The 27,100-nt window shown below is 36.0% G+C and overlaps 1 protein-coding gene and 1 pseudogene across 1 annotated transcript; both read left to right on the top strand.

Annotated features, from left to right (window-relative positions):
* The first annotated feature begins 7,663 nt into the window (after positions 1-7,663).
* Positions 7,664-10,277, top strand: LOC139899182 (BTB/POZ domain-containing protein At5g48800-like). Its single transcript, XM_071882004.1, has 4 exons — positions 7,664-7,839; positions 7,929-7,995; positions 8,457-9,584; positions 9,731-10,277. The coding sequence occupies exons 1-4, from the start codon at positions 7,760-7,762 to the stop codon at positions 10,256-10,258; spliced, it is 1,803 nt and encodes a 600-aa protein (XP_071738105.1). The 5' UTR covers positions 7,664-7,759; the 3' UTR covers positions 10,259-10,277.
* Positions 10,278-11,790: 1,513 nt separating this feature from the next.
* On the top strand, positions 11,791-19,744 carry LOC139902487 (U4/U6 small nuclear ribonucleoprotein Prp31 homolog; annotated as a pseudogene).
* Positions 19,745-27,100: the final 7,356 nt, after the last annotated feature.

Raw genomic sequence — 27,100 nt, 5'->3', positions numbered from 1 at the left:
ACTGTAGCAAATAGTGATTTTTGAAAACACTGTAGCATTTTGGGTACTGTAGCAATTTGAAAATACTGTAGCAAATTAGTATTTTACTTGTTCATCTTAAACGTTTTAGTTAACTTATCTAAATATCAATCGAATCAATAATCGAATGTTACTATCGTTTACTAAATAACTTGAAATCATATATATTCAAATAGATATATAAACCAATAAGTTTAATGTACGGTATCATGCAATTAAAACTTTGTTACGTTTTCAAGTTATAGTATATATATGTATCTGTTTACATATAATGGTTCGCGAATCGTTGAGAACAACCGAAGGGTAATTGAATAGTTCAAAATTTTGAGATTCAACTTCATAGGCTTTGCTTATCGTGTCGAAGTCATTAATCATTTAAGATTAAGTTTAAATTTAGTCGAAATTTCCGGGTCATCACATCCTTTGTCCTGGATTATTCAATATGTCCATACGGTTTTTGTCCATAACAGTCCATTAGTCATAAATATAAAGTGGAGTGTCCTCGTCAAATTATCCTTATACCCGAAGTCAAATATTTCAACTAATTGGGGACTTAAACTATAATAAGGTTTAATACATTGGTAATGATTACATCAGGTTATCGACTGTGTGCAATCCAAGGTTTTAATACTTTATTATCAATTACACCAAGTGTCCCTGTATGTAATCCACCCCTGTTTTAATGAGTCCATTGATTATTAATCCATTCCCGTGTCCGGTCAAATGAACGATTATTAGTATTTATAAATATCCCGCCCATCGTGTCCGATCGAGTGTATATGGTTATTTATAGATACGTCAAATTGTAAATCTCTATATTAAATTAACGAACTATCATTCAGTTAAACAAATATAAAGCTCATTAATAGCCCGTAGTCCAATTTCTACAACTGTCGGTCTTTTGTCCAAACCCCAATTATGGTACAAAGCCCAATTACCCCGTCTTTAATATTTAGCCCAACATCATGATTACTGCGGCTTAAATAAGCATAATAATAACTTAGCTACGAGACATTAATTTAAAAAGGTTGAACATAACTTACAATGAGTATTAATAGCGTAGCGTTACACGGACATAGTTTCGACTTACAAACTTAAAACATTCGCCACTATAACCTTATTATTATTAAACTTAAATTAAAATTAAAATTATAAAATATAAATATAAATATATCGTAGATAGATAGATAGATAGAAAAAGGTGTGTTTAATCGATCAGAATACGCGGCCTTTTATAGGCCCATGTTTAACTGTTGAGCTCCGCGAGTGCGGAGGTTTTCTTCATCACAGCTCCGCGAGTGCGGAGGTCTGGATTCCAGCTCATAGATCAAATTCAAAACGTGAGCTGCGTATAATTATAATATATAATAATATATATAATTAATTATATATTATATTATATTCTTGTGCATAGTTGACTTGTAATTTTTGGTCCGTTGCGTCGCGCGCTGAAAGTTGGTTCATGTCTCGGTTTCGGATTTTCTAACGCCTTTTCGTATAATTTAATATCTTGTACTTTGCTTTTTGCGGCTTGGACTCTTGCCATTTTTAGACGTTTCTCATCAATAATTTGAACCACTTGGATTGTACTTTGTACTTTTTAGCTTTTTGGTCGTTTGCGTCTTCAATTCGTCGAATCTGTCTTTTGTCTTAACCTTTTATTATGAAATATATGTTCGTTTTTAGCATTATCAATGTATTTAGATACAAATTCGCAAACCCGACCCGTATACCGCCCATGCACCTGTAACATGACCCGAAGGTGATATCAATATTATAAAAAATAATAAAATTTATTAATAATAATATAAGCTACAATGTGATATTTTACTATTATTCAATATTTATATATAGTCTGAAAAAAAACTTCCATTCTAGGCTATCAAATTACAAACGAATCAAAGTGTGAAAAATATTTCTAAAAATATTTATGATATTCTATGAAAAAAAAAATTCTGTTATGTTGAACATGATTGGAAAATTCGTAGCTAAATTATGCAATTTTTAATGTTTCGTTGTGACATTTTTTAAAAAGTATCTAACAAAATATAATAATCCATATATATATATATATATATATATATATATATATATATATATATATATATATATATATATATATATGGATTAACAATTTTTTTTTTAAAAGACGGCTTCTTGATTATCATTTACTCCGTATTATTATTACTATTTTATTTTTTTTCATAAAACAAGAAAATATATAAAATTACAAAGAACAAACCTTTAAACTAATAATAATTAGCCTTAACGTTAACAAATGGAAAGTCCAGGGGGCAATCTAAACTACTCGAATGTTATGCGAGAACATGCCATGTATTTTATTACTCCGTATTAGATTATAGGTTATTTTTGTTAGGATAGAAAAAAGAGAATGTCATATGATAAATATTTTTGAAACTACCCCATTCCTTTAAATATGTTTTCAAAGTACAATGGTCACTTAAAAAACTCAAGAAAATAGAAATAATATAAAATAGATTTTATGTATTTTTCTAAAAGGAAAGTAAATGGAAGGGGATAGAATAAATAATTTGGTGAGTATAGTTATAAAATGAGAATAACAGTTTTATTCTTTTGTTTTTCCATAGTTTTCTATATTCCACCCGTTGCCCGATTTTATATCTTTTATATTCCGCTTTTATATCTTTTGTGAGCGCTCTATTTTCACTCATTGTTTTGTGATTTGTGAATGTTAGACGGATTAGATATGCCCAAGTTCGATTGTGGGCTTTGTAAGTTAGAGTTTCTAGATCTGTTAGAGTTATGTAATATATAAATACCGTATCACAATAATGTAATAATTCACGGGGTTTTAGTGTTTAACATGATATCAGAACGGGTTTGATCCCAAGACTTAGTTCTCTAATGTTTATCTATGTTCGGCCGCTAAAAAAAAGAAAAAGAAATGAGTCGAACACTCTCCTCTCTTTCTCTGTTACGAAATACACCAAAACAAAAACAGATAAGAAGTGTGATTTTATTGTTATGTTGAGTGACTTCGAAGAAAAAAAAAAAAACTAGCCGCCTCTTTCTATGGTTTTCTGAGTTATCATCTGTATCATTTGTTATTTTATATTACCCTTTTAGTTCAAAATCCTTTTACAATTTAGTTTGTTTCCTAACCTTGTCGTTGTAGCTACCAAGAAATAAATGGCGATAAAAAAAAAAAAAAATGGCAGCAATTTTCACATCTTCTTTCTGTATATTTTATCTTTTATTTTTAACCGTATAATAATCAAATAATCGGTCTAGAGATGAGCCTCCTAACTTGACTAGTTTCTAAACCTCAGAAAAAAGAGGAATAAAAAAAAAAACTATTTGTAGCATTAAAGAAAATTGCTATTGTCGACAAAGTTCTCTGCTCAAGTCCTGCTCAATCCTTAGGCAAAGCAAGCCGCAACATATAAAAAAGACGTTACAGAAAATGAAACGCAGTCAAGCAAGGCGCAACGATATCAGCAAAATCAGTCTATTTTGTGCAACAAATAAGAAAAAAATATCTTTTATTTCTTTATTTAATGTTTACAGTTTTGTTCCAGTCCGAACTTTCGCGATTTTCGCCGTTCAGACTGCGGGGAGTGTTAGACGAATTAGATAGGCCCAAGTTCGATTGTGAGCTTGGGTCTTCTAGATCTATTAGGGTTATGTATAATCTATAATAAATACCATATCACAATGATGTAATAATCACGGGGTTTTAGTGTGCTTAACAGTGAACAATGTAAATATACCACCTTTTACTTTGATGATGACATATCGACCCTAAATTCGTATCATATTGTTGAACTGACCTAATCTACAATATTTGTCAAACCTATGCGTTGTGATCTTTATGAGAAATCATTTCGTCACATTATTTACTTAGTTTTGTACGTGTAATACAAATTTTTTTATTTTAAATAAAGTAACATATAACATATTTTCATCATTATCCACTTTAAATAACTTAAAATTTTTAAAAAACCCCAAGAGAATGCATTAATGATATTCAAAAAGCTAATAATTTGAAGAGCTTTCAAATTAATGGTGACTATGGACCAATGTTCATTAAACGTGTGATCATATAACAAAACAGTAAGTGCTACGTTCATCGATTTTATGCTTCAAATTGGGCAGTTGTATGAAAGCAACAAGTCATTTTGTCAAGGGGCATGCCACTTTAGATGAAAGCAATTGAGATGATAGTAATTGAGAAGGCATGAGTGTTGATATTATTAATCTATGATTTATGATTACATATATGCTCATTCCAAGTTACACATGGTGTATCTACAACCGAACCATACCCATTCATATTCTTGCTCGTATTTATTTGACTCGATCTAGTTTGACTAATTTATCAAAATGATTTAGGAAAATCATGAAGATAATATAGCAATCATACATACAATGATACAATTAACAATCATTTAACAATGTATAAGTTATCACGTTACAATAACATACAATTAACAATCACTTATTTATTACACACGATGAAAATTCAAGCAATTTTATAAACTATGAGTTTCATGCGTTATTTCAAAGCACCTATATTCTATATTCTATTTCTATAATAACAATAGATGAAAATCTAAGTTATAAAATATAATCAAAAATTTGACTTATTGTGGTCCTCGCCTTCAAGACTCCTGCACTATTCTTGGACGAAATGATGCAAACTTGTAGATTTGATTGACTTTGACTTAAACCCAAAACTTTTTGTTCTTATTTACATTTACATCTACATTCTACATTCTACATAAATATAAAAATAAAATAAAACATATTTGGTGGAAAATTCATGATGCAAATATGCAATGTCTATCATTATAATTAAGGTGAGGCCTCAAATGGGGCCCAATTAGCAAACATGACCCTACCAGCCCAGCTAGCCCATTTGGAGTTGGGTGGGCAATCATTTAAACTTATGAAAAAGGTCAATTAGCCTACTTCTACTTTTGAAAATGTTGCCTTTTTCCCTCCATTTAAATTGTTCACTAGCATGCTTTACTTCAATCGTGGTGAAAGGCATCATTTCAAGAAAATAAAAAGAATGATTCGAACACAAAAAGTCAATTTTTTTGACCTTTTACCCATGCTTTACCTTCATAATCAAAGTTTGTAATTTTAGCGTTTTAGGTACTTTTTTAATATGCTTTATTAAATATTAATTATAATTATGAATTGTGATTATTATTGATATATTTATTACCATTAGTAATGTTTTTTCGTAGTTAAAAAGGTAATTTTACCTTACATTTTCCGGTTGGTAACTCATTAATCGATTTAGTATAATTTTGATGAACTGCGTATGCGTATAGTAGAGTATGAGATTGGATTACTCGACCTCCCAAGTAATCCGAATATAAAAACCTTATAACTTTTATTTAATTTTATATATAATAACGTGTAAGGTATTAAAATAAAAATGATACACAGTTACTCATTGATAGTGTTAGCTCACATGAGATTACATTACAATTTAATTTAATTTGATACTTATAATTAATAATAATTAATACTTACTTATTTACATAATAAGTATACATAATTATAATTATATAATATTACAAAAATTGCATATTGGAGTGGATTTATCAAAAACGTATTTGAAAATATCACTACCCATTTGTTTAGACCAGAAATCAGATGTGATTGCTGATCAAAGGTTTAATCACATGTGTTACGTAATTGAAGTATGTCATGATAACTCATAAATCACATATGATTTCATCTCCATGTTTAATTAAATGTATAATTATTATTTTTTTTTTTATTTATTTGAAAGGCAACAAATGTATAATTATTGTTAACTAGAGATTCGTATTTGATTACTCTTGAATTATGCGATTACTACTTCAATGCCAGAGTACAAGTGATTATAGTTAGATTTATTTGTAAGCTCATAAAATTATCAAATAAACTATTTACATGCGATTTTTAATTTTATACTGTATATATAAACTTTAATTTTTTATTTGGAAAGGCTAACCCTCAAATTAATTAATATTAATATATATTATGAAATTTTCTTATGATAACTTTTAGGATTATTATTAAGAGTAACTACCCAATATATAAAAATAACTTTCAATCAACTTCAAAACTGCTTTTTTCTTAAATAAAAAATCGATAACTACCACTCTACCAGTATGGCCATATACCCTATTAAGTTAAATTTCATTTCCTTCAATCTTTGTTTGATATAAAGCTAATAACTCTCTTCCATTACTTCAACAACCGTTTCATCAAAATATTTCTGATTCATCACGTTCATTTTTGTGTTTGTTTGACTGTCGATGCTATCTATCTCCTCCGTTTCGATTTCAACAATGCTTTTAACGTCTTCTATTACCTGGACATAGAACAGAGATCCTCCGACTTTAATTTGGATTGTCGTGTTACGTAATTCATGACCCCACGGCTTGACTAACACTCTCCCGATCACCAAATTTTGGTTGCCAATGAAATCGCAGTGTTAAATTCGATTGTCAAGAAGAAGGGAAAAAGTAGAAGCAAAAGAAAATAAATTGAAATAAAAAAACTCAAGGTTTTAAAATAAAATATATATAATAACGTCAGCATGATGTCAGCCGACTACTTTTTATAATGTTTGTTCTTTAATCATTGTTAAATGTATGTAGAATCACTTTTATTATCATAATCATATCTGTATAAATATATCATATCATAAAACATATATTAATTGACATAAATGTATATTCAGTCACTATATATATATAAAGATAATAATTTATATTGTGTTTCCTAGTTAGGTTGAGAGACGAGTATCCTTTATTACCGATTGATTTCAGTGTATTAAAAATCAGTGGACTTATATAATAAACGAATGTTATGTTGTGGGCCCGTGTGTTATTGAAAGAGATTATTTCGCTCCGTACATTTATAATTACAGTTCGCATGTGGGTGATTGTTACAAATCCTTTATCAAATGAAATATTAAAAAATACATGTATACTAAATTGGGGTTTATAAATAAAATGTTTAATAATAATAATAATAACAATAATAAAAATATAATAATAATAATAATAATTATTAAAAGAAATTTAAGCGGTTAAGTTGACATTGTTTAAAAGTATAAAGAATATTACAAACTTAAGGATTAATTTAATATTGTTTAAAAGTATGAGGGACTAAAATACATAATTTAAAAATATACTACTCACCAACCATCCAATCAAATATAATGGTATTACGGAGTAGTATTTAGTATTTATAAAAATAAAAAAAAAAAAAAATGGAAAACGTAGGCATTCCAAAGAAATTTTTGTTTATAGTGAATGCTAACGCAAGTATAATGTCAACGAAGGCACTGTTCATGAGTCTTCCGGTATTGTTGGTATATGGTAATGAGTCTTCCGGTATTGTTGGTATATGGTAATAGTAAAATTGTAGTCATAAAACTGTTATTTTCTTAACATTCCTTCATCACATCACATTTATAGTAACAAAGTTACCTCAAATCAATGTTTAAAAACCTGTCGATCACTCTTCGGATTAGAATTCCGGAGGGTCCATGACCCTACCATAAGCCAACTGGTTATATACAAATTCCAATCCCATAATATAATTTATAATTTATAATTTTATTTTTAAAATACACTAACAATAACAATAATATGAAAAAGGCCACTAAATAGCAAAATCTCACTTCTTAACAACCTTAACCCCACACATACTAAAAAAACCTCTTGTGGTTCCTTGCACTTGCATCATGGACCTGAACCACCAGCACCATCAAACCCAGCTCACTATGACCAAAGGCTCACGCCATCATCATCGCTATAACGAATGGTTCGTCTCCCAAATGAGTCTCTTATGTTTATATTTCTTAATTATGTTAATTTACTTGTTAAAATCATATGATCATGTCTTTTTTATAGGATATTTCGTGATGTCCCAAGCGACATAACTATAGAAGTGAATGGTGTTGCATTTGCATTGCATAAGGTAAATTTTGTTATTGTTTAACTTGTTAGCATTTAACTCGTGATTGTCCTTTTGTTCTTTTGCCTGGAAAAGAAAAGTCAAATCTTGACTTTTAAGAGTCAAACATAGGGTTGTTTTGCGGATAGTGGCAATTTCAGTCTTGTTTTCTTATAAGTATATGTTTTAGTTGGTGTTGCAGTTTGTCTCAAATGGGTTAGCTTACAGGGTGACAAGTTAAACGGGTAAAAACTAACTGAAAGTATATATTCTTAGCTCATTCGGCTTATTAATTTGATTTTTTTTCAAGATCTCTATATTATGACTGTATAATTATACTTTTTTTGTATTTATATTCAACATGAATGGGTATATGAATTATAAAAAATGGGCAAAGAAATGTCTGCAACTCCACCAACCAGAACTTGACCCGACCCATTTTGACACCTGACCGGTTTAAAAAGTTACCGTTTTGTTTTGTGTAGTTTCCTCTAGTGTCTCGAAGTGGACGAATTCGGAAACTGGTATCGGAACATCGCGAGTCTTCGATATCACGAGTCGAGCTCCTTAGCTTACCTGGAGGCACTGAAACGTTCGAGCTCGCAGCAAAATTCTGTTACGGTTTCAATTTCGAGATAACGCCATCTAATGTTGCTCAACTATGTTGTGTTTCCGATTTCCTCGAAATGAGTGAAGATTACTCAAACAACAACCTCGGATCACGTGCAGACGAGTATCTCAACTATATCGTCTGCCAAAATCTCGAAATGTGTGTTGAAGTTTTGCAACAATGTGAAAACTTACTACCTTTAGCTGATGAGCTCAAAATAGTAACCCGATGCATCGATGCAATCGCTTCAAAAGCGTGCGTGGAACAAATCGCGTCGAGTTTTTCACGATTGGAGTATAGTAGTTCGGGTCGACTCCATATGAGTCGACAAAAGTGCGAAGCTGATTGGTGGATTAAAGATTTATCCGTGCTTCGTATCGATTTGTACCAACGGGTCATCACCGCTATGAAATGTCGTGGGGTGAGGCCCGAAAGCATTGGTGAATCACTTATGAATTATGCCGAAGTAAAGTTGACAAAAAAGTCAAACGGGCAAAGTGATCATGAACGGGTCATAGTTGAAACGATCGTTAGTTTGCTGCCCGTTGAGAAACTTGTCGTTCCGTTAAGTTTTTTATTCGGGTTGTTAAGAAGTTCGTCGATGCTTGAATGTAGCGTTGGTTGTAGGCTTGATCTCGAGAGGCGAATTGGGTCCCAATTGGATATAGTGACACTTGATGATCTTTTGATACCTTCGTTTCGGCATGGTAGTGACACTTTATTTGATGTCGATACGGTGCATAGGATTTTGGTTAATTTTTCACAGCAAGATGATAGTGATGATGATGATCCAGACGGGTCGGGTTTTGAATCTAACGGTCTTGATTCGCCGTCAGAAACGGCGTTAATTAAAGTTTCGAAATTAGTTGATAATTATTTGGCGGAAATTGCGCCTGATGTGAATCTTAAGCTTGCTAAATTTATCGCTGTTGCTGAAAGCTTACCGGCTCATGCTCGTACGGTTCATGATGGGCTGTATCGATCCATCGACGTTTATCTCAAGGTACGCCAAAATGAAACCCTAATTACTTAAAACCTTAATGGACCAGGCCCATTTATGCAATTGGGCTGGGCCAATGATTTTCTAATCCTATAGTCCAACAGTATAATTATAATTACTATAAATGGTAATAAAAACAAAACTTGCAGGCTCATCAGGGTTTAACAGAACAAGACAAAAAGAAGCTATGTCGATTAATCGATTTCCAGAAACTTACACCAGAAGCCAGCGCACATGCTGCACAGAACGATCGACTTCCACTTCAATCAATAGTTCACGTTTTATACATCGAGCAGTTACGGCTTAAAAACGCGTTATACTGTTCCGAGCTCGGTGACAACCCTAAATTGCCGGTGCACCACCAGTCATGGCGGATTAACAGTGGTGCTCTTAGTGCTGCCATGTCACCAAAAGATAATTATGCATCGTTAAGAAGAGAAAACCGAGAGCTTAAACTTGAGTTGGCACGATTACGAATGAGATTGAATGATTTGGAGAAAGAACATGTGTGTATGAAAAGAAATATGGAAAAATCGAATTCAAGAAAATTTATGAGCTCATTTTCGAAGAAGATTAGTAAAATAAATCTATTTGGACATAGTTCTTCAAGAGGATCAACATCTCCTTCAAGAAATTCACAAAGAACAGATTCTAAGGTAACTGTGAGGACAGAATGAAGTAATTTGTTTAGTTTTTTTTTTTCCCTTTTCTTTTTGTATTTAGAATTAATCAGTGAATTTATGATCATATATTCATATATAATATAATTGTATCTTGTTACTTTTCTCTAAGTTTGTAAATACGAGTTTTGCGACCTTTTTTTATTAGTACATGGTGAAGGTTGGCTAATTTGACCCATTAACATATAAATGGACTAAATTTGCTATTTTATCAACTAAATTAGTCATGTTATAGCGGATCAAATAAGTTAAGTTAGAATACCTAAAAAGGAAGCGGGTCGTGAAGATCAAACGGGTCAAAACTCAAAAGTCACTCTGAAGTATATACCAAAGCCTCTTGAGTCACTTGATTTAAAATGTACTTAAAAGTTACTCCGTACAGGAATAAAGTTTTTGTAATCATATCATATGATTAGTTTATAACACACCAACTATTTACTAACGAAATATAAGTAAGTGTTTGTGACTCGCCATGGCTCGAATTGTTGTCTCTTTTTTGACCCATTACCCAACTGCCTGAACAAAGACTAATTGACCTTGAACATTACAAACTTGAAATTTCAGATCTTACAATGCAAAGAACTGTAGTTTGTTGTGTTTTACTAATGTGATCTTACAGAACATGAATATCTATAGTTTCCTGCTGTGTTTTGCAGAAATGTAGTAACGAATATTAACAATGTTCATTTTTAATACTCAAATCAATGTAGTAACGTCAAAACTCACTCTTACGTTGGGCAAAACACGAACACCACCCTCTTTCTTCATGCAGGATTTCAAACTTTTTACTTGTTTATCACTCCTTGGTTGTTCACCATAATCCGTAGGCATTGACCATAATGTTGACCTATTACTATTTAGATAATAGTTTCTAGCTAGAAAAGTCAAACTATCGTCCACCACGTCATCTAAAACAGATCCTTGAGGCCTTTCTTCAACATGAGGTGACATGTCAGTACATTCACATGAATTCGACCCAAAACTGTACAATGGTGTCGTTCCTGCCCATAATTTATACGGGGATGTTTGTTTTGAACTATGTTTGTAGTCTTCACCCGTGTTTGGAGACACAGTTTGTTGTAAAGAGGGTTGGTCAACTTTTTGACTTTTGTTTTTCATAAGAGAATGTACGGTTTTGTTTGGGACGATGTAAAACACTTGTCCAGGAACCATAACGGATTCAGGACTAACCACAATAACAGGATATTCAAAAAAATCAGGTCGAGTGATACTGTGTCTAGGATTTTTCTTCATGATTTCAGCAGCTGTTATTGATTTTCGGTGATACTCGATGTGCCTACCTGGATGTACCAGTTTAAGCACTCCTTTCTCTATTGTTGAAGCTCCCATTATTAATTTTTTCAAAGTGTAAAAGCTTACAGAAATTGAAGGATATCAATCTTATAGACTTTTAGTTTTTTATGTTTCTTGGATGTATTGATTATTGTCAAAAAAAGTAGTGGAGTTAACAAGAAAAGGGTCTATACGAAAATGATTCTCTTTGTTGTAAGCATTTTAATTGGATAAAGATGTATCTTGATAAACATTGGTTTAAAGTTCATAATATGAAGTTTTTATTGGTCTCATATAGGCCCGCTGGTAACTATACATGTTGTCTTTTTTGGTCATTCTAAAATCAAACAATGACTTGTAGATTTCTTTAACAACTTATACCTAACCTTTTTCATTATTGGTTTGTTGTTGAATCATCCTATGGCTTTTTCTCTTGCTGTTTTCAACAATTTCACAAGGCAAGTCGCATACATGTGAGCGTGTCAGCAGAGTACTTGTCAGGACATAAGTTAAAACAAAGTTTGTAGCCTATCTGAATGTAGAACTAAGTGTTCTTTTCACTTTATTTTCGTGATTTTTGTTGCACTCGTATTTGTTACAACGGAATGTACTTGAAGTTGACTTAGTATTCATTCTACAATAAACAAGTTAATGATCCTTGTTTTATAGATTACAAATGACCAAATGAATATGACAAGAAAAATATTAACAAATGAAAATTTGACACATACTATAAGAAGGAACACATCTTAATCTAAACACATTAACGAATAATCTTTCGAATGTGATGGTTATCAAACAATTGGTCAAGAATTATGCAACTTCTTATCCATCATGCAGAAGGTTGCTTTCGACATAAAATGTAAACGGCAATATCAAACCGAATGACAAGCCCGATTTTTGTGTGAATGATCTTTACATCATTACATGTGTAGTTGCATATACTTGTCTTATGGTTGCTCAATACTCTACCTCCGTGTTGCTTCACTTGATATGATTGCTTCTAAGATTAAAGTGAATGATAGGACATGTTTAACAATTGCTTTGTACGGGGTTTATATCGACTAACATATTTTGTGAATGGGATTAAATATGTCAGACTAAATAAAAGTTTTGAAGGAAAAGAGCATATATTAAAAGAAAATTAATATTTTATTTTGGTAATAAAAATAAAAAAATTTCATTTCAAATTTTCTATGTTTTAATTCGGTACTTTTGAGCGGGAGTATTGGAGATATATTAGAAATCGTTGTTTATTTAAATTGCTTGTTCTCTACGTTTCCTTGTAGGATTTAGTTTCCTAATTTAGAGGAATTTCCTTCTTGTATTTAAACCTTCATCAACAGATAATAAAATCCGGAGTATTCAATTTAAGGATCATTTATTTTCTATAAATAAAAAGTTATTTGCTGTGCTGCTCTCCGTAATTTTCCAATCGTCGTCAATTCTCATCGCCGGGACGATTCACGGCCGTTACTCCGTCTATAGTTCCTTTACCTTTCGAATTCGGTTGTAATATATGGTGAGTTTTCGACTCTGAAACTTAAAGTTTTTATTATTCGTTAGCGTTAATTAAACACCTGGACATTGAAACCCTAGTATATATATTCAATAAAATTGTAATTGTGATTATCCTTATCTACAACCTAAATTGTCTAGCTTAATTTAATTGAAGGGCTAATTGTTTGTTATTTTTATCTGGAAACGTGTTTGTGAACGACTCCTTTTGCCGTCATGCTCCAAATCAGGGATAAGAGTATTACAGCTTTAGTGACTAACGAGTAACGACTATAATCTGTTTGCTTTTTTGGACTTTGGATAACATTATTATGTTTTGCTCATCTTTTCAGGCAAATCTGGAAGACTCATTTCTAGCAGATCTTGAGGATCTTTCCGCCAATGATAACGAAAACAGGGACGCCATGGAAGATGACGTTGTTAGTGGAGATTTAGCAGCTGATATAGAAGCTATGATCAATTACGATGATCTCGATAGTGTTTCAAAGTTACAAAAGACACAGAGATATACCGATATCATGAAGAAAATTGAGAATGCTCTTAATAAGGGGTCAGACGATACAGAGTATCAGCTCACTGCTGAATGTAATGAATTGTCGGTTGACATAGAAAACGAGATTTTTAATATCCATAATTTCATTCGTGATAAGTATCGCCTCAAGTTTCCTGAGCTCGAGTCTATTGTGCGCTGTCTGTCAAATATGGTTGGTGGATCTTGAATGTTTGGTGGCTCAATTCATATTCAATGAATTGTATGCTAAGAAGTAAAAGTTACTATGCTTTTAGTTGGCCACCTACCATTTTGCTTTGACCACATGTTTGTGGTGTTTTATTTACATATACATACGTATGAGTGAATGAATAGGTATCATCCATGGATTACTTTACCTATAAAAGGGAATGGCCAGGAGCTGCATTCTTCATCCCATAATTCATTCTCCATTCTTGTACTAAAAGATTAATTAGAGAGTTAGTGAGTGTTAGTCTCCTAATTACAAGAGATATAAAGATTAGTGTTTATCCTTGTAATTAGAGAGAAGTGTAATTCCTATTATTCTTATTAGTGAAGCGTTTCTTTCCTTGCCCGTGGTTTTTACCCTTTTGGGGTTTTCCACGTTAAATCTCATTGTTTCTATTATTGTCGTTATTTCAATTATTACTAGCGGTTTGCTATAATTTGGTGTCGCTTTTCTTAACAAGTGGTATCAAGAGCTAAGGTTCTAATATCTAGTGTGTATTAATCTACTTATCGTATGCTCTGTGGTTGCCACAGGAGTGGATCGTCCACATCAGAAAATAAGTAAGATTATTTTCACTCGGTAAAAGTCCTTGGGTGTTATTTCAAGAAAAATAATATTGTCGAAAAGAAGATTGTAATTATAGCAATGTCTACGAAATTTGAAATTGAAAAGTTCAACGGGAGTAACTTCTCGTTATGGAAACTAAAGATGAAAGCTATCCTGAGAAAGGATAAGTGTTTGGCGGCCATCAGTGGACGTTCCGCCGAAGTCACTGATGAAAAATGGGAAGAGATGGACGGCCAGGCTATCGCAAATCTTCATCTGGCACTAGCAGATGGCGTTTTGTCTAGCATTGAAGAAAAGAAGACTGCAAAAGAGATTTGGGATCACCTCGTAAAATTGTACGAGACCAAATCACTCCACAACAAGATATTCCTTAAGAGGAAACTTTATGCGCTACGCATGAATGAATCTACTTCAGTTAATGAGCACATTAATTCTTTGAATACTCTATTTTCTCAACTTGCTTCATTAAGTTGCAATACAGAGCCAAAAGAACGTGCTGAACTTTTACTTCAGAGTCTACCTGACTCGTATGATCAACTCATTATTAACTTAACCAATAATGTTCTCTCGGAGTATCTAGTCTATGATGAAGTTGCGGCTGCTATTCTAGAAGAAGAAAATCGGCGCAATAACAAGGAGGACAAACAGGCCGGTTCACGACAAGTGGAGGCCTTATTGGTGTCAGGAGGCAGATCAACGGAACGTGGCTCAAGTGGGAGTCACACTCATGGTAAACCGAAGTCTAAAAAGAAGAAGACATATACATGCTACAATTGTGGCAAGAAAGGTCACCTGAAGAAGGATTGCCGGAGTTTAAATAACTCAAATCCTCAAGGAAATATTGTAAGCACTTCAGATGATGGGACTGCTTTGGTTAGTGAAGCAGTGGTAGCAAATGAAGGCAGAAAGACATTTGTTGATGTCTGGTTATTTGACTCGGGAGCTACTTTTCACATGACCCCTAGAAGAGAATGGTTCAAACAATATGAACGTATCTCAGGAGGATCTGTATACAGTTGTAATGATCATAAACTAAAGATCATTGGAATTGGAGATATCATTCTGAAGATGCATGATGGTACAGTTCGTACTATTCAAGGTGTGCGACACGTGGAGGGTTTGAAGAAGAACTTATTGTCTTTAGGACAATTGGATGATCTTGGTTGTAAGATGGTGATACATGAGAAGATTATGATAATTAAGAAAGGCGCGGTTGTACTTATGAAAGGAGAAAAGGTGGGTGCTAATTTATACATTCTTAAAGGCGAGACGGTACAGGAATCGAAAGCATCTGTTGCTTCGAATAGTTCAAGTGATAAAGTTGCTATGACATGGCATCAAAAGCTTGGACACATGTCTGAACAAGGTATGAAGATTCTTGTGGAAAGAAATCTTATTCCTGGTCTTACAAAGGTATCGCTACCTTTCTGTGAGCATTGTGTAATCAGCAAGCAGCATCGCCTGAAGTTTAACACATCAAATTCTAGAAGTAAATTGATTCTAGAATTGGTTCACTCTGATGTGTGGCAAGCACCAGTTCAATCCCTAGGAGGAGCAAAGTATTTTATATCATTTATTGATGATTACACTAGGAGATGTTGGGTGTACCCAATTAAGAGGAAAGCAGATGTGTTTGAAGTTTTTAAAGTTTACAAAACGCGGGTTGAACTTGATTCTGGTAAAAAGATCAAGTGTTTAAGGACGGATAATGGAGGAGAATACACTGGCGATGAATTTGATAAGTTCTGCAAACAAGAAGGTATCAAAAGACAGTTCACGACGGCATACACTCCTCAACAAAACGGAGTGGCAGAGCGGATGAACAGAACCTTGTTAGATAGAACAAGGGCGATGTTGGCAACTGCAAGCTTGGGAAAATCATTCTGGGCAGAAGCAGTAAGTACTGCCTGTTACGTGATAAATCGGTCACCATCAACTGCAATTGAGTTGAAATCACCGATGGAAATGTGGACTGGAAAACCAGTTAATTATTCTGACCTTCATGTATTTGGAAGTCCTGTGTACGCATTGTAAAATTCTCAAGAAACGACAAAGTTGGATCCGAAGTCCAGAAAGTGTTTGTTCTTGGGGTATGCTGATGGAGTTAAGGGGTATCGCTTGTGGGACCCCACTGCCTACAAAGTAGTCATCAGCAGAGATGTTGTCTTTACAGAAAACAAAGATCTTGAAGATGTTAGCACTTCAAAAGAAACTATACCGATACAAGTGAGTAATGAATTTCATAAAGATTCTTCTGAAGCAGTACCAGAGCACGATGAAATTCAAGTAGTCGTTGATGAAGCTCCAGCGACTCGTATTTCTAATCGGGAAAGGAAACGTCCAGAGTGGCACTCAGATTATATTATGGAAAGCAATGTTGCATATTGTCTTCTAACAGAGGAAGGAGAGCCAACAACTCTTCGCGAGGCACTAAATCATTCAGATGCATCTCAGTGGATGACAGCTATGCAGGAAGAAATTGAAGCTCTTCATAAAAATAAAACATGGGAACTTGTGCCATTGCCAAAAGGTAGAAAACCTATTGGAAATAAATGGGTGTATAAGATCAAGCGAAATGGCGATGATCAAGTGGAGCGGTATCGTGCAAGACTGGTGGTTAAAGGATATGCTCAGAAAGAAGGTACGGACTTTAATGAAATATTTTCTCCTGTGGTTCGACTTACAACAATTCGAGTAGTTCTAGCGATGTGTGCTACATTTGATTTGCATCTAGAGCAGCTAGATGTGAAAACTGCATTTTTTCATGGAAATCTTGAAGAAGAAATTTATATGCTTCAACCAGAAGGTTTTGAACTACAAGGAAAAAAGAACTTGGTTTGCAGGTTAAAGAAATCTCTGTATGGTCTCAAACAGGCGCCGAGATGTTGGTACAAGAGATTTGATTCTTTCATAATGAGCCTTGAATATAACAGACTTTATGCAGACCCTTGTGCATATTTCAAGAGGTTTGGGGACAATGATTTTGTCATTTTGCTGTTATATGTAGACGACATGTTGGTTGCAGGCCCCAACAAAGATCGTATTAATAAGCTGAAGGCTCAATTGGCTAGGGAGTTTGAAATGAAAGACTTGGGTGCCGCAAACAAGATTCTAGGGATGCAAATTCACCGAGACAGAGATAATAGGAAGATTTGGCTTTCTCAAAAGAATTATTTGAGGAAAATCTTGGAGCGTTTCAATATGTAAGATAGTAAGCCAATCTCAACCCCACTTCCTACTAATCTCAAGTTATCCTCCGTTATGTGTCCTAGCAGTGAAGACGAGAGGAAGGAGATGTCTCGAGTACCGTATGCATCAGCAGTGGGAAGTTTAATGTTCGCAATGATATGTACAAGACCAGACATTGCACATGCAGTGGGAGTAGTTAGTCGGTACTTGGCGAATCCTGGTAAAGAGCATTGGAATGCGGTAAAGAGGATCCTTAAATACATCAAGGGAACCTTAGATGTTGCATTATGTTATGGGGAACCGGAATTTATTGTCAAAGGGTATGTTGATTCAGATTATGCAGGTGATATCTATAAAAGTAAATCTACCACTGCATATGTTTTCAAACTTTGTGGTGGAACAGTAAGCTGGGTTTCAAAACTGCAGTCAGTTGTGGCGACGTCAACAACAGAGGCAGAATATGTAGCAGCTACTCAAGCTACTAAAGAGGCAGTATGGTTGAAAATGTTGTTGGAGGAACTCGGGCACAAACAAGAGAATATCACTCTATTCTGTGACAACCGGAGTGCCTTGCATCTTGCAAGGAATCCGGCATTTCATTCAAAGACAAAGCATATACGAGTTCAGTATCACTTCGTTCGTGAGAAAGTGGAAGAAGGAACCGTGGATATGCAGAAAATTCATACTGATAAAAATGTGGCTGATTTTCTAACAAAGTCAATCAATCGTGACAAGTTTATTTGGTGCCGTTCCTCATGCGGCCTAGCGGAAACGTAAGCAACATCATTGGCAAGGAAGGATTATCGTGTGAAGATTGATTGAGCTTCAATCGAATCTTCAAGTGGGAGATTGTCAAATATGGTTGGTGGATCTTGAATGTTTGGTGGCTCAATTCATATTCAATGAATTGTATGCTAAGAAGTAAAAGTTACTATGCTTTTAGTTGGCCACCTACCATTTTGCTTTGACCACATGTTTGTGGTGTTTTATTTACATATACATACGTATGAGTGAATGAGTAGGTATCATCCATGGATTACTTCACCTATAAAAGGGAATGGCCAGGAGCTGCATTCTTCATCCCATAATTCATTCTCCATTCTTGTACTAAAAGATTAATTAGAGAGTTAGTGAGTGTTAGTCTCCTAATTACAAGAGATATAAAGATTAGTGTTTATCCTTGTAATTAGAGAGAAGTGTAATTCCTATTATTCTTATTAGTGAAGCGTTTCTTTCCTTGCCCGTGGTTTTTACCCTTTTGGGGTTTTCCACGTTAAATCTCAGTGTTTCTATTATTGTCGTTATTTCAATTATTACTAGCGGTTTGCTATAATTTGGTGTCGCTTTTCTTAACACTTTCCAATTGATTATGCACGTGTGGTGAAGAAGATTGGTAATGAAGTCGACTTAACCCTTGTAGATCTTCAAGGGCTGTTACCTTCGGCTACTATTATGGTTATATCTGTTATAGCATCAACTACCAGTGGCAACCCACTTCCTGAACATGTTCTTGAAAAGACCATTGAAGGATGTGATCGAGTTCTTACACTCAATGAATCAAAGAAGAAGGTTTCTACTTTTTTTGAAAGTAAAATGGGGTACATTGCACCTAATCTTTCTGCCATTGTTGGGAGTTCAGTTGCTGCAAAACTGATGGTGACAGCTGGCGGTTTACCATCTCTAGTAAACGTGTCTCAGTTTCGTATTGGTTACCTTGAGCAAACAAAGGTCATTCAGACTACGCCTCCTGGTGTAAAGAAGTGTGCCTGCCGGGTTTTGGCGGCAAAATCAAGTCTTGCAGCACGTGTAGATTTAGAAAGAGGTGATCCATCCGCAAGCACGGGAAGAAAATATCATGAAGAAATTGTTAACAAAATTGAAAAGTGGCAAGAGCGGCATCCTGCAAAGCAATCCAAACCACTTCCCGTTCCTAAATCCGAACCTAAGAAGAAAAGAGGTGGTCGTAGGCTTAGGAAGATGAAGGAGAGATATGGTATGACGGACATGCGTAAACTGGCAAACAGAGTGCCGTTTGGAGTACCTGAAGAAAGCTCATTGGGTGATGGAGTAGGAGTAGGATACGGTATGCTTTTTGGAAAAGTTGCGTGTATCGGTTGGTAAGAACAAGCTCGCTGCCAAAGTTGATAAAAAGTTCAAGCGTAAACAGTACAGTTAACCAAGTGATGAAATTGAATACTTAACAAAGTTATTGTTGATTTCTTTTTTTGTCAAGGTTCAGGTTACTCATCCAAATTTCTGCATATATACTGATATACTGCCTACTTTATATATGATTCCTATATAAGATTTTCAATTAGGTTCTCATGTTCTCATTTGCTTATTTAGATACTACGCGTAACTTGAAAAAATGGTGTTGAATTTTGACATGTAATAAAGAAACCGTGTTCCCAACCACCAATTGATTTGTCATATATGTTAGGCCCGTTTACACTTACTATTCTTCTTTTATGAAGAAGAAATAACAGCCAGCTCTATAATTGGGTGTTGGGGTGTACTTATTCAAACATCTCATCATCTGCATTATGTTTGTTTGTTAAAAATACGATTTTCAGATTATAACTTTGAGACTTATTATTTTGAGTTTGCCTATTTGATTTAAGCTGTTCATACTTTTATCTATTCAAAAAATACTCTTAATGTTGCAACTGAAAACTTCAGCGAAGCTAATGGTAATCGATATAATATCATGTACAAGGTATCTATAGTTACTCATTTGCCTTTACTAGTATTTCTCTTCATTTGCTAGCTACCACCTATAATTTGGTTTCTCTTTTCAGGGAAGGCTAGAAAATGGACAATGAGTGAACTGCTCAAATCGAAACCATATCACTGTTACTAGTGGGGTTTGTCCCTAGTGGACTATTACTGTCCTTTGACTACTCCCCAAACTTATAAATACATTCATATTGTTGGTGCATAATCCCTAGTTCTTATTGTTCTTTTTATTATCGAGTTGTAATGAACATTGATACATTATTATGTTTGCCTTATTATGATTTGTTTATGATTATGTTATTGAATGAATGTCTAGTGTAACGATTGTTTAATTGGTTGGACGATCGAAACACAGCCCGAGGGTCAGGGACCCTCGGCCCGAGGGAGAAGACCATCGGACCGATGGTTAAGACCATCGAGCCGATGGTAGCTGGGTCTTATATAAATATGAGATGACGGGAACTAATTGAGGTTACGTATTTTTCACTTGGTTTCTTGGTTCCTGTCGATTCCAGCACTCCCTCACAACCCACAACCGAATACACTTGTTCTAGGCTATTGAATATCTAGGTTTAATCATCTAGGTTATCGAAACCTTAGGATTTCAAGTATTCGAATCAAAAGATCATAGTTTCCGCCTATAGGTCGTTGTGTTTAATCAAGATCCGTGTAATACAACAACAAATTGGTATCAGAGCTGTTGGTTGCCGGATTAAACTGTTTGATTCGTTTTTTAAAGGTTTAGGGTTTGTTAGGTTTTCAAGTTTTTGGTCAAAAATCTCAATTTTTGCACGTTAGAAGTTTGTTTTGTTAGTGGGTTTGTGTTAATCTAGTGCCTAGCAACCTTCGTTAAGCATTAGATCTAAGGTTCTATCGATTTCTAGCGATCTACCATTGAAACGGCCTTAAAAAACCCTAGTTGAGTCTGCATCTGTTAAGAACTACCATCGGGCCGATCGTCATAGACCATCGACCCGAGTGTCTCCCCTTCGATCCGATAGTGAGCATTTGACCCGATAGTCTCCTCACCCGATAGTGTTTTACCATCGACTCGATCTTCAAAGACCATCGATCCGATCTTCGTTGACTATCGACCCGATAGACTTTATACTTCCGAGTGTTAAGTATTTCACCATCGACTCGACTGTTAGAGACCATCGAACCGATTGTCAGACCATCGAACCGATTGTGAACCAGAACAGTAACCTTTTATTTTCTTGAAATTTTTGCGAATATGTCTTCTTCAAGTAGTCAAGTTAGTCGTGAGTATGCCCTTTCACTTAGCACAGGGGTACAGAATCTCCTATTGACCGAACAAACGATTGGTTCGGCTACTAGAGCTCCGAGGTTGTCCAATCTTAATGACTTTATGACATGGAAATCTCGATTTATTAATTACTTGAATGGAGTTAACACCAGACTCTGGGAATGCATTGAAACTGAGTATAATGCTCCGGTAGGTGCTGATGGAGTCAAGAAAGAAGTGTTTGAGTTCACTCCAGAAGAGAGGGAAGCGTATGATTTACAGTGCAAAGCGTATGCACATCTATCTCAAGCTCTAGATGAGGCTATCTACTGTCAGTTTGAGAGCAATAAGACGGCTTATTCTCTCTGGCAGGCACTAGTGTCCGCTGTGGAAGGTACAGATGTCTACCGCAAAGCTAAAGCTAAGTCGTTGAAGGCAGAATGGAAACAGTTTGCTGCTAAGCCCAACGAAAGCCTGAGTGAGACTCTAATCAGGTATAGACTGATAGTTAGTAAGTGTCAAAGCTATGGAGTTGAAGTTACCGATGCTAAGTCCATTAAGCATTTGAAAGATGGGTTACCAGAAAAGTGGGATTACATAGTTGATCAAATTGAGACCAGGAAAGCGTCAGGAGAAACGCTTACCTTGACTTCATTTACTTCAAAGCTGATGGAAAAAGACATTGAGAGAGAGACTAAGAATAAGAGATTGAGTAATGCCGCAGGGTCTGAGAATGTCTCGGGAAGTTCATCAACGCAACATGCACCGATTGAGACAGCTTATGTGTCTACAAATTCCTCATCTAGCAAGTTGCCACCGAAGTCACCTCAAATTGGTTATACCGATAGTTACAGTTCACCTCCAATTCAGGAACCGGTTATGAAGCTTGATAACATTCGTAAGAGGTCAAAAGAGGGTATTCAGGAGGATATGCAGTTGGCTGCTTTGGTTGTGAACTCGTACAACGAGACGTTATTGGGAGGTTCGATTAATGAACATCTAGACAATGAGGATATGGAGCAGATTGACCCAGATGAGTTGGAGAGAATGGATATCATGGCTGCAATGGGTATAGTTGTGCGGAGAGCAAGAAGTTACCTGAGGAGAACTGGTCAGAAGAATCTGACGTTGAATAAACGCTCCAAGTTTGGGTTCGATATAGCTAAAGTTCGCTGTTTTAATTGTGGTGAGATGGGTCACTTCAAGAAGACGTGTACCAGGCCTGCTAAGACTGGTCACTTCAATCCATTCGCTGGTCACAAGGCAGATGATGAGAGTAGGATAGTTCCGGTTAATGGGAAGTCTAATGAGAAACAGAGTGATTCATCGTCAGAGGCCGCTCTCAACTCGAATTCCTATTCTGACGAGGGCTATGAATGGTCGATTGGTTTGGACGGAGAACATGCTAATGTAGTGTTTGTTGGCAAGACTGAGGCTGAGTTAGAAGCTGCTAGGGTTGAGAGAGAAAAGGCTGGTTGTTTAGGTACCTCTGAGTGTAAATGCTATGTGTGTAAGTGTGAAGCTCGTATTAAACGGTGTGATGAGATCGTTAAGTCCTGTTTCAGAAAGAAAGTTAGTGATCATCTGGCTGAAAAGTTTAAAAATGTGAGAGATTTGTATGAGATGTCTTCTGACGAGTCAGATGATGAACCGCTCGGTTTAGATTTCAACAGTGGTGATTGGTTTGCTAAGAACAGCTCGGGTGAATGTTCCGAGGAGAAGGTTGCTCAAGGAATTGATAAGGCTAAGGTGGCTGAAGTAAAGGTTGTTGCAGATGATTCTGACTACTCAAGTTCAGAATCGGAGTTGGAGTCCGAGTCTGAGTATCAAACCTTGGAGAAGCAGACCGAGAATTTCGCGTTCATGGCTAATGTCTCCAATGATGATAAGGTATGTACTGACACTGATTCTTCTTCTTTTATTTGTTCTGATTGTGCTAGACATAAGTCAGAAATTACTAGGTTAGAAGCCATTGTTGATACCTTAAGCAAGAGTCCTACTAGTTGTGATAGTTGTGCTAAGTTAGAAGCAGACCTTGCCCTGAGTAGAAAGACATTAGGAGAAAAGAAGAAGGACTATGACGAGGTAGTTTTTATCTTGAACAAGCAGAAGGACTATGAGAAGAAAATTAAGTCCTTAGAATTCCAGGTAGGTACAATGAAGGCCACCATCATAGATAACAATAAGGCCATTAATATGTACATTAATCAGATAGAAAGCCTTAAGACTGAGAGAGACTCCTACCAAACTAAGTATGAAAAGGAGAAGGCTTTACATGACAACTGGAATAGAATGTCCTACGTGTTAAACCAAACTCAGACTAAGGAAAACCCGGGAAAAAGGGGTCTTAGCTATAATGATATGGCTCCTCCCCTCTTGGGAGAATATGTGAAAACCCCGACCAGTAGAACTAAGGAGGAAGTGTTTGGACTTAGGGCTGAGGACGTAGCACCTAAGGTAGTTGTAAATGATAAGATCATAAAAGATGGTGAGTTTGCTGGGCGGGAAGAAGGGTTAGTAGAGGAATGCTCTACTGAAACTGATAGTGATTGTGACAATGTTATCGAACCCATTGCTGAACCGACCCCTACCGTCAAACAGGTCACAATTTTGAAGAACCCGATAAATGCTCGCAAAGCGAGTGATGCTGAGAAACCCAAAGAGAAAAAGGCGGCTAAGCATAAACGGAACAAAAAGAAGTCGACACCGGCACCACAGACTAAGTTCCTTACGGGACCCAGTCTGGATAAGGAGGTCATCTCCGGTCCAACGTTTCCTTCTCCACCCAAAGTGGAAGAGGAAATTAGTGGTAGTGTCGGGAAATACGTGCCACCTGCGCGTAGACAGACCCAGAGACCTGACCTAAAGACCACTAGTCCGTCAAGACCCAACGTTAATGTTAGACAACCCCCCGTTCCACATAAACAGGAGTTTAGATCTAAGGATAAGGGACCAGCTTTCGTCAACTCTGATGATAGCTACTGTGCTGATAAACGTGTCTATTGTTACACCTGCGGGTTGTCAGGACACAAGGCGGGTTGGTGTGGGTATAACAGGCAGACACCACGAAGGAGGAATGATCTCAGCCCCAAACGTTTTTACCCTATGAGATCAGTCTCTCCTGTGTCTAGCTCTTCCAAATCAGTGTCTTCTGAATCTAAAACGTTTGAAACGGAAGACTATTATAGGAAACCTGTGTCACCAAAGAAACTGTGGAAACCAAAGTCAAATGTTAAACAGGTTTTGGTAAATGAAGGTCCGTCGGGTGCAAAGGGCAACTGGGTTGAGTTGCCTGTGGTAGATGTTAATGGGAAACCCACTGCCGTCAGGGCGTGGGTACCCCTTTCTAACTAATCTCTTACTTATTTGTGCAGGTCGCCTACGATCCTAGACGCAGTACATGGATCGTTGATAGTGGGGCGTCCCGGCACATGACAGGGAACTTGTCGCTACTTTCTAAAGTGAAAACAATAGATGGTGGACCGGTTTCCTTTGCAGGAGATGAAGGGGGTAAAATTACTGCTGAAGGTACTTTAACGAATGGTAATGTAAGCTTTGAGGGGGTTCGCTACGTGGAACAGATGACTCACAATCTGTTGTCTGTCTCACAAGTTGCTGAAAAAGATTTTCCCGTTGCTTTTGATGGGAAGAACTGTTATATTTTGAAGAAAGAGTTTGTGATACCGGAAGATATGATCCTACTGAAAGCGCCGAGGTATAAGGATTTGTACGTTTTGAATATGGAAAAGCCGGTAATTAAAGAGAATCTTGAGCATCAAGCTTTTGTATCGAAAGCTACTGAACAAGAGTCAATGTTGTGGCATAAGCGCATGGGTCATCTGAGTTTGAGAAACATGAATCATCTGGTGCATAAAGGATTAATTGACGGGGTAAACGTTAAAACGTTTCAGATACCAGATGGTTGTCTTCCGTGTACGAAGTGTAAACAAACAAAGAAAGCTCATCTGCCCAAGAAGTATCATTCAATCGATATTCCGCTTGAACTTTTACATATGGATCTCTTTGGTCCTATTAGTCGTAAAACTATTGCTGGGGAATCGTACTGTTTGGTTGTTACTGATGAATATTCTCGTTTCTCTTGGGTAGTGATGTTAAAAGCAAAGTCTGAGACGTTCGAGCAAATCAGGTTGCTGATTATCAAATTAGAGAGTTTGTATAAGCTGAAGGTGAGAAAAATACGAACGGATAATGGTACCGAGTTTAAGAATAAAGAGATGGAGCTGTTTTGCAAAGAAAGAGGGATTCAACAGCAGTTTAGTCCCGTGTATACTCCTCAAGCAAATGGGGTAGCCGAAAGAAAGAATCGTACGTTGATTGAGGCTGCTCGCACTATGTTGGCCGACTCCGGTTTGCCAGTTGCTTTCTGGGGTGAAGCGGTTAATACTGCTTGTTATGTGATGAACAGAGTTCTGATAGTTAAACGGTTTGATAAAACCTGTTATGAGTTATTACAGAAGAGGAAGCCAAATGTTAAGCATTTCGAACCATTTGGGGCACCGTGCACCATTATGGTTAGAGAGCAAGGAGGTAAGTTCAATCCCAAAGCGGTGACTGGTATTTTTCTTGGGTATGGGAATCCGAACAAGAGGGTTTACAACACTGAGACGAAGAGGGTAGAAGTTCACTTCGAGGTTGAGGTGCCGCGCACTGACTCCAGAGATATTACAGTTAAGGGGTTTTCATGGCATTTTAATTATGAAGAATTATTCGATTCGTTTGGTATCCCACCTGAGATTACAGATGAAGATGTGGCACTCCAATATTTGTATGAGTCTGGCAGTGATGTTAGACATGTTACAGCTGAAAGAGTCCCTTCGACAACAGAGGTTTCTACTTCTAGGGGCCCTACAAATGAAGCTTCCACTTCTTCTGCTTCTACAAGTAAAGTTACAAGAACTACGACTACGACACCAGAGGTCCCGTCGACCTCTAGCCGAACAGTACAATTGAATCCTGAAGTTACTAGTGACTATGAGGGTGCGCAAGATGATAGTAGTGTTTCGGGTGATGAACAACCTATTCGATCTGACGATGAGGTTAACCCGTTTCATAACGTTCAAGTCCAGGATTCTGAATCCTCCGATGAGGAGCCTCTAAGTGCTGGGGGTGTCCGTAGATCGAATCGTCAAGTAATTCGTCCTAGAAAGTTAGACGATTTTTTGGTAGATGATAAGGGATTGCCGACAAGACAGCGTTATAGTTCTCTTAATGATGACCCCACTGAGACTGCAAATGTAGCTGCTGCTTTTTACTCTAAGGTTAATCGATCGGGGAGAATTTTTCGACACGCTCATTCTTGTTTTGTGTGTCAGATAGAACCGAAAGATGTTCAAGAGGCTTTGCATTATGGTGATTGGGTTAATGCGATGCAAGAAGAGTTATTGCAGTTTAAGCATTTGGAGGTTTGGAAGTTAGTAAATCCACCTCACGGGTGTGTGCCGTACGGTCTAAAGTGGGTTTTGAAAAACAAGAAAGATGAACAAGGTATCGTGATCCGGAATAAAGCTCGTTTAGTTGTAAAGGGATATC

This window comes from Rutidosis leptorrhynchoides, chromosome 3 (assembly GCF_046630445.1).
Source record: "Rutidosis leptorrhynchoides isolate AG116_Rl617_1_P2 chromosome 3, CSIRO_AGI_Rlap_v1, whole genome shotgun sequence".
NCBI classification, from domain to species: domain Eukaryota; kingdom Viridiplantae; phylum Streptophyta; class Magnoliopsida; order Asterales; family Asteraceae; genus Rutidosis; species Rutidosis leptorrhynchoides.
This window is presented reverse-complemented; position numbering and strand designations above follow the sequence as displayed.

What these genes read in the sequence shown, in the direction of transcription:
- LOC139899182 (XM_071882004.1), top strand. Translation starts at nt 7,760, where the DNA reads ATGGACCTGAACCACCAGCACCATCAAACCCAGCTCACTATGACCAAA. An exon ending in TTGCATTTGCATTGCATAAG is followed by an intron (nt 7,996 to 8,456) that starts GTAAATTTTGTT and finishes TGTTTTGTGTAG; the next exon opens with TTTCCTCTAGTGTCTCGAAG. An exon ending in CCATCGACGTTTATCTCAAG is followed by an intron (nt 9,585 to 9,730) that starts GTACGCCAAAAT and finishes CAAAACTTGCAG; the next exon opens with GCTCATCAGGGTTTAACAGA.